At 42.9% G+C, this 8,657-nt stretch overlaps 1 protein-coding gene across 1 annotated transcript in view; it reads right to left on the minus strand.

Annotated features, from left to right (window-relative positions):
• The window catches only part of PDE7B (phosphodiesterase 7B), a 316,789-nt gene that overhangs the window by 201,531 nt on the left and 106,601 nt on the right, over positions 1-8,657 (minus strand). Inside the window, exon 2 of the mRNA XM_025212336.1 lies at positions 149-209. Within this exon, the coding sequence (XP_025068121.1) occupies positions 149-209 (61 nt within the window). The remainder of the gene's footprint in view (positions 1-148; positions 210-8,657) is intronic.

Here is an 8,657-nt window from a genome sequence, read left to right on the forward strand (position 1 = left end):
GTGGTTGTGGGGATAATGAAAGTTCTGAGAAATTTTCATATCAACTCACCTATTTTATTTTAGTCAAAAAGCAAAAGTCAAGAAAAAATTAAGGCAATACATACTTCCACACAACAAATCTCTTATGAAAAGATGGAAGGACTCTTACCTAGCATGCGAACACATTTGGCATTCTGATCAGGACTATCAAATGAGATTTCTCCACACCGCTGTAAAAAAAGAAAAGACAGGTATAGTTAATCAAAGAATCTGTTGTCTTTATTTCCAATCAGGAATGGTGATGGTATAAAGATAAATCATTCACTAGCAGAGGTCCTAGTACGAGGCCTTTCCAGTAGCTGTATTTTTAGAACGAACATAGGACTGAAAGGATCCTCCCAAGTCATAAAGTTGAACCCCCTCTGTTCTCAGGCAACAATTTATTCCAAAATAATGAAAGTCATCCAGTCCAAACCCTCGTGCACAACTAAAACACAAAGGCAGAAACATCAGGGACAGCCTACAACATGCCGTAAGTAAAAGCAGCAGAGATAAAGGCACTGCTAACATCTTTCCAGTGCAATGGCAGAAAAATAATTGGTTAATAAACACTCAAAGGATCCTAAACAGAGGAGTACTTCCCATGCTACACAGGAAGGCAAAACCACAACTGTCCTTGCAAATCTGACCTATGGGAATGTCTTTCTTGCCCCTTTTGAATATAAATTCCTAAAGATACATCTCCAATAGTTTGTCCTTATATTCATTTGATTATACCATAGGGAGATAAGGACATTTATTTCCATAAGACTGTAACATTTTTGAGGAGAAATTGTAATTGTAAAGCACAATTAATTTATAGCACTCCATGGCTTTGATCATTAATAATCTATAGAAGCCTATGCAGTTTTCATGGGATATATTTAGGCTGACCATATGGAAATCCTAGAAATGCAGGACATTACCTGGGAAATCTGGGACACTGTTCCCCTACCCCCTGCACACTCACAAGTCAGCAGGGGTGGGGCTGTGTGCTGGGCAGGCAGCGGTGCCTACCCTCCCAGCTACAAGACTGTCCATGCCACTCCAACTCCTGACCAGACTGCAACCCGTGCCCCCGGACACCTGTTATAATTCCCAACAGCCAGTCGGGACCAGCCTCTGAAATCCAGGATTGTCCCAGCTAAACCAGTACACAAGGTCATCCTATCTATCTATATCTCATGTAATACAGTATACTTTTTAAAGGATCCTATTCACACTACAGAGTCCTTTATTCTCATACTTAGGAAGCAACTGGCTTTCAAATTCTTGAGAACATGATTTATAGTCAATATGAAAAATATAAGCATGTTTTTTAAAATGATTTTGAAGAAAAGTACACTTTCTTCCACTTTTATCAAAATAAAGATAGGCTTTTACAGTAATACTAACATGTTAATGAACAGTTAAAAAGAAATGTAAAGTTATTTTTCTCTGTCTTTCATAAAGGAAAGCAAGGCACAGGATTTATGTAACTAACTCAAGGTCAGAGAATAAGTAAGTGTCACAGTTAGAATTAATGTAAAGGAATGCCTCGTCCTAGGCAGAGACAATTGCTACTATATACTTGGGTCCTATGCAAAGAAATGCATAGTCTTATCTTTAAATTGCTATTCGTCTATAATACTGGGAATAATACAAAAGCAAGGGCAGCTTAGGGGTCTTATCCAACTATCCATCTATTAAAACCACTGCAAAGACTCCTGCTGACTTCAGAGGTGGTTAGACTGGTGTCTTAGAAAGATCATTATTTCTACATTGCTCTATCCAGGCCCATGGCAATAGGTTAACTAGGAGTAAATTTAAGAACTAAATCATAAACCAGCAAGGCAAGAGAGGACCTCTTGTTATTCTAAATAATTTATAGTCTGGAGTGCCAATATATCCAGGACACAGCAAAAGTGATCATTACTGAGCATTTCTGACTAGGCAGTCAAACTCTCCTTTCTGTTTTTCCTCTCATTTAAGTTCCTTTGACGTTTTCAGTACCTTTTTTATGTACAGTGAAATAAGTGCCTTCACTTGTATTGTTTCATACAGTGACTGTTATAGCAGGGACCTGAACTATAAGTCATCAGATAAATAGAAAAGGCTTAAGAGAAGATGATACAGAGCAATAGCACCATAATTAGAAGAAACACTTGGAAACAGCCATTTTTAAACTATGCCTTGCCTCCCCCACACCAAAACAAATACAAACAAACAAACAAACAAACAGCCCTACTCCCACGTCCTGCCACTTCAGTACATTTAAAATGAGCAATCCGATGCCCTGTATTAACCCCCCAAGCTTGCAGCCTTCTCCTTCAGCGTGTCCTCCTGAAAGATTGCAAAAGAAAAACAACACTGGTATTTCAAAGAAAATTATAGGAAAGTTCCAGCCCCAGTTCCTTCACAGACTCAGAAATGTGCTTTTTACCCCTTGGTATACAGAATTTAGGCATAGCTTTCCTATCTCAAAATTGTCCAGCTCTTCCTTTCTCCCAAAGATCAGTGCATTTCATAAAATATAGGGGATGTAACAAAATGCAGGAGAGCTCAGTGGAACAAATTCTCCCTGTCCCTCAAGTATGTAAGGTGCTTCCTTCCCCCATACACAACTACCTATTCTAACAGTGAACCACAAGAACATTTTTCAACCACACCTGCACCTGCTTTACATCAGTATTGGCTTGTCTACAAGTGGAAATAGACTGGAATAGCTGCAGAAGAATACTGTATCCTGCATAGGTTTTTGCTTAGCATAAGAGTTTATCCCAGAATATATTCCAGTAAACCTTGGAAGCACACTATTCTGAAATAAGTTAACATTTGGCATGGAATAGAGTGCCTACCTGGGAAGATATTCTGGAATAACTGGTTACAGGACAGGCCAGCTATTCTAGTCAATATTCCCATTTTGTTCAAAGAGTACTTTATTTCAAAAGTATTAATTTGCTGAAGGCAGTTGTTATTAATTTACCAGTATTTTACTTTGTTTATTCTTCCTAATTTGAATGTTCCTACACAGTTAATTAGTCATCATAAATCAAATTCCCTTTTCTATATAAAAGACATTATATAAAAGACATTCAGATATGCTCTACTATATTTATGAATCATGAGGAACATTATTCACATCAGAAGAGTGAAGAGGCTACAGCTCTGAGGCATGAGTGTGAGCCCTGCTAAAGGTATCACTGAGCTTATACACTTCATCCTCACACACAACAATTTCACTTTTAATAATCAACACTTCCTCCAGATGATGGGAACAGCTATGGGCACTAAAATGGCCCCACAGTATGCCAACCTTTTTATGAGCCACCTGGAAGAAGACTTCCTCAAGAACTGCACCATCAAACCCTTGCTGTACTTACGATATATCGATGACATCTTCATCATTTGGAGTGAGAACCTGGAATCTCTACTTGAGTTCCACCAGAAATTCAACAGTCACCATCCCTCCATCCGACTTTCTTTAGAATACTCCAACACCAACATCCCCTTTTTAGACACAAGGATCAGTATCCAGAAGGGTAAAATACAGACCACAGTATACAAGAAACCCACAGACCAACATACATATCTGCACAGAACCAGCAATCACCCAAAACACACCAAAAAAGCAGTGATATACAGCCAAGCCCTCAGATACCACCGCATCTGTACTGAAGAGAACACCCGGGATTGCCACCTCACCAATCTTAAAAAGGCTTTCACCCAGCAAGGACACTCCTCCAGAGAGGTAGATCGCACGTTTGAAAGAGCCACCTGGATACCACGTGAAGAACTGCTGCAGTACAGAAGAAAAACACCCACAAATCGCACACCGCTGGTTATGACCTATCACCCCTCCCTTGAACCTGTACGGAAAATCCTCAAAAAATTGCAACCCATATTAGAAAAAGACCCTATTCTTAAAAAGATCTTCCCAGAGCCACCCATCCTAGCCTTCAGACAAGCACCGAACCTCGCCAACCTCATCACCAGAAGCAAACTTCCTCAACCCCAGAACACACCAAAAGGATCCAGACCGTGCCATGACAAGAAATGCAAAACCTGCCCCCACATCTCCACCACCCCCACTATTACTACACCCCACAACAGAGCCATCAGCATCCCAGGATCTTACAGCTGCACCTCCAGGAATGTAGTATACCTCATCCAATGCACCAAATGCCCTGATGGAAGATATGTAGGAGAGACCAGACAACAACTGCGCACCAGAATGAATGCACACCGGAAATCCATCAAAGACAGAAACACCCAATTACCGGTGGGGGCACATTTCTCACAGGAGGGCCACTCTCTCTCCAATCTCTCAGTCCTGATCCTCAAGGGAAATTTACACAACACATCCCAGAGATGAGCCTATGAGCTCCATTTCATCAACCTGCTGGATACTAGAGATCAGGGACTAAACATAGACATTGGATTTTTGATACATTATAATCTGCCTGGCAACTGACTCCCCAGCCCAGCCCAGCCCCTGGCTTCTTTACTTTTCATTCCATCCAGGAAGAGCACACACCAACTGCTGCAGCTTCCTGAGCCTGACGAAGGGTTTTTGAACCCGAAAGCTTGCTTAATAACTATTCTCCAACCATTTGGGTTGGTCTAATAAAAGATATCAAATTCACCCAAGGAACCTTGTCAGCCCTGCTAAAGGCAGCCCACAGTTGACCAAGCAATATATGGGTACCTGGTCAATTAGGCCCCCTGTACATGTGCAGGTAAAGGCGATCTAATGTGCGATTCATACAGTCATGCCACACATGCATTAGATCCCATTGTGCCTTATTGCTGGTATAGGGGTGCCTGATCCTGGGCTCCCCCTGCACTGGCAAGAGGCACGCTCCTACAGGTGAATGCCCCATGCACCCCAGTGAAGGGGCTCCCAGCCATGGGGGCACCCCATGCACCCTCAGGGTGGGGGGATTGTCACTGCAGCGGTCCCCCCACCGCAGGGACTCATGAAACCCCTAGGGTGGCAGAATCATCTCTGCAATGATCCTTCCACCCTGGGGTTTCATGCACACCAGGGGCAGAGAGATCACTGCAGGGGTGATCCTCCTGTCCTGGAGGCTTCATACACCTCCAGGATGGGAGAGATCTCTGGGAGGCATGCTGCAGGGACCCTGTATGAAAGGACCTCGGAAGCTGTGGATCTCTGGGTCCTGTGCGGGCTGGGAGCAGTCCGAGGCCCTTTTTTCCCGCGGCGGGCTGTGGCCAGCAGCTCGGATACGCCGGGTCGGGGAAGGCAGGCGGCACGCTAGAATTAGGCACGGACGCTTAATGGTTGTTTAAGATTGTTTACTTACACCGTAGATGGTCGTGGTGCAGGCTGGAAAGCTTCCAGGAATACTTCACTTAAGTCCCAGTTTAAGGACTCGTACAGAGCTCTGGATTCACTCAATTCACTCACACGAAGCTTGCTAGGCTCCGTGGAACTTTGCGCGCAGGGAAGGGTACGTCGAGGGATCGTTCGGCGACGGGGAGAGGCGAGAGGCTGATCAGACCCCTGTTGCCCTCTTGATATTCACGCTGGGTCCAATAGGCTCCGCAGTGCTTAGAGATCTTCACGAGACATGAAGTCTCCTCCTCCTGATGTTCGTGGAGTCCTCCAACTTGGGCGGAAACCACTCAAGCCTCTTATATGGCTAGCAAGCCAATTGCTAGCCGCCACGTAGGAATAATTTAGAACTGACCAACAGTAGCGCACGAATCTGAATACAAATGGCGGGGACTCCTTGCAACGTGCATCTCCTTTCTGCAGCTAAGAAATGCACCCTGCAAAGAAAGCTACAAGTGGCGGGAAATAATTCAGCAGTGCCGAAGCACACACAAACAAAAATCACACCCTTGGGTTGTGACAGGTTCCAGCAGCTGTGGGGTGCTGCTGGGCCCCAAAGTCCACAGCTGCTGGGGCTAAGAGTCCTCAGCAGTTACAGGACTTGCAGCCCCAGCTGGGCAAGGTATACCCCTGCAGCTGAGAGCCCACAGCTGACAGGGCTCCCAAGAGAGACCCTGCTACACATGCAAATTAAAGCCAGCTATAATGTTAGTATGCATTTTCAAGGTCTAACTTTATAGCTGGTTGGAGCTTTTTATTGTGTGAGAAGTACTTTGTACATGTAGCTGGCCTCCAGGTAATTGTTTAATTAACCAGTTAATTGCATGATACTTGTAACATGTAGAAGGGGCCTTAGGGCTAGAGAGTCCAAAGTGGGTAGAAAGTGATGTTAGGCATATCACTTCATTGCATGCTACTGGCTATTAGAAACTACTGTGCCTTAACCACACTAGTCTGATAGGCTGTGTGGCTCAGGTAGACCTTTAACCTTAAAAGCATAAGCAGAAATTAAAAACATACTGAAAGAGTATTAAATATAAACAACTCTTCAAAACTTTTCCAACCCTGGGGCAAACCTTGCCCTACTGCATACTGCACTAGTAATATCATAACAAGATGGAATTTGCTCTGGGTTTGGGAGATCTGGCTATTGTACATAACTGTGACAGGGTGGTCTGCAGTAGGACTCCATATGTAGAGTTATTCTCCTGACTCACTTTGGTAGTCAGACCAGAGGAGTCTTAACTGAATTAATTTATCATTTTAAGTCTAAGTGCTTCTCTCAAGAAATGGAAGAAGTCCTGCAGGAGAAGCCCTAAAAATAAGCCAGTCTATGGTCTATTTTGCACTCTTTGCACATAGATTGCTTCAGGGTAGAGCTGGTCACAAATAAATAAATAAGAATTTCCATCTCTGGCTTGGGCTTCCTAGACAGACTACATTTTCCCTGGAGCACTGTGGCAGTTCAGCCTGAAGGAAGAATATAATGAATCATAGGACATATAGTCTCACCAGGAAGGCTCACTCTTGGAGGTGGATATGGGCCAGGAGACACCCTACCTCGATCCAAAAGAGGCATCATTGCCAATTTAATGTTAAGGTGACCCCAAATTAGATCTTCTTATTTGTTTGGAACCGAGATATTTTAAGTTGGGTTTCCTATTCCAAAATGAAATATTTTATTTTGATCAGTACAATGGACACCTGAGAAAAGTCAACAAAATCTCCCCCACAGAACCTTTTATATAAACAATTATAATAATTTCTTGAAATTCAAATGAATTTCTTGAAATGAATTAACAGAGAATCTTGTTTTTTTACGTAATGTATCTGAAGTCAGAAAGTGAAATACTGACATCTTTATAGTCAGCGATAATTTTGCCACTCATTTCAACATAGCCCAGATTTTGCACAAAGATAATAGGCAAACTGCAGGAAAGGGAAGAATTCTGGACAGTATTTCAGACTGTAAAATTAATTTGCCTATACCCATGGGACACTTTGCCTATGCATCTGTGGCACACATACTGTAAAAGAACAGATCTTCACTGGTATAAATGGCATAGTGCCATTGAAGTCAGTGGTGTTACCCACTTTTATACCAGCTGAAGATCAGGCCAATACCCAGGGGAAAACATAGTCTTTGAAAATCCTTGCATATTTTTTACTCAGTCCCTCAAGCATACCACTATATGTTCCAGGCATATCTATATAAGATAAAATTTGAAGTTTATAAATAATGGTTGCTTTGTAAGTCTGTTACGAAATTGGAAAAAAAGCTAATTTTCCAGAGAGTCTTCTAAAGTCTCACTAGATCCATAGTGATAGCTTACAAAAGCTTGAAAAGTTTGTAGTTGAAATTCTGATAACCATACAACAGCTCAGATACTTATCCAAGCTACCAGAAAGCTTTGAAGCCTACCAGTTTGGGCAGAAAAATCAGACTGGAACAGTCATGAGATTTTCCATTACGTACTGCATTGTACTTGGAAATATCGTGAAAAAAATTTCTACAGCTTTTGGTGCCAATGCACAAAAATGGGAAGAGAAAACAAACTGTTATTCAAACAGTTCAAAACCTCAGGGGGGAAAAAAATCAGTTAGTATTTGATTCTGAAAATTGGCAAAGATTCATAATAAAGGGTCATTTTTGCTCCCTTTCTCATCTGTATTTATTTGGGTATTTCCACTGATGTCAGCAGATGTTTTCCATGAGTAAGAACTGAAGGCCTTCAGGATTTGATCTTTAGGGTTAGACTGGCACCTTCCCCAAAGACAAAGGCACTGCACAATAAGCTCTGTTCTGGGAGTGGAATAGGATTTGAATTCTAAATTGGAGAGTCACAGTTTAATTCCTGCTTCTCCTTTATTTCAGAGGAGAGGAAAACCACTCCAGTCCTATTTCTGGCTAGGTTTCTTCCCTCCATATGCTAGATCAACCCCACAAGATGATGCATAGGTGCGGTGAGGGGGAAGATAGAGCAACCATTTTTCCTACTGCCTTCTTATCTATGAAGCAAGGAAAGCCAAAGCCAAATCCAAATAGAATAGGGCCTGCTTCACACACCCCTACAGACTACACAATCTGGGTTTATATGAGGCACTAGTGGTACATATGTGAACCACTAGTGGCTGCCTGTCCCTTTTTCAGGCTCTGGGGCCTGGGAGCATGGTGACCTCGCCTTGTGGGGTCTGCTCCCTTTTGGGGTCTCTGGCGCGCCAGCTGGAGGAGCTCCAGGCCACAGTCCAGAGACTGCGTGCCATCAGGGACTGCGAGCAGGAGATAGACTCCTACTGCCAG

The sequence above is a fragment of the Alligator sinensis genome, unplaced genomic scaffold (genome assembly GCF_000455745.1).
Source record: "Alligator sinensis unplaced genomic scaffold, ASM45574v1 scaffold417_2, whole genome shotgun sequence".
NCBI classification, from domain to species: domain Eukaryota; kingdom Metazoa; phylum Chordata; order Crocodylia; family Alligatoridae; genus Alligator; species Alligator sinensis.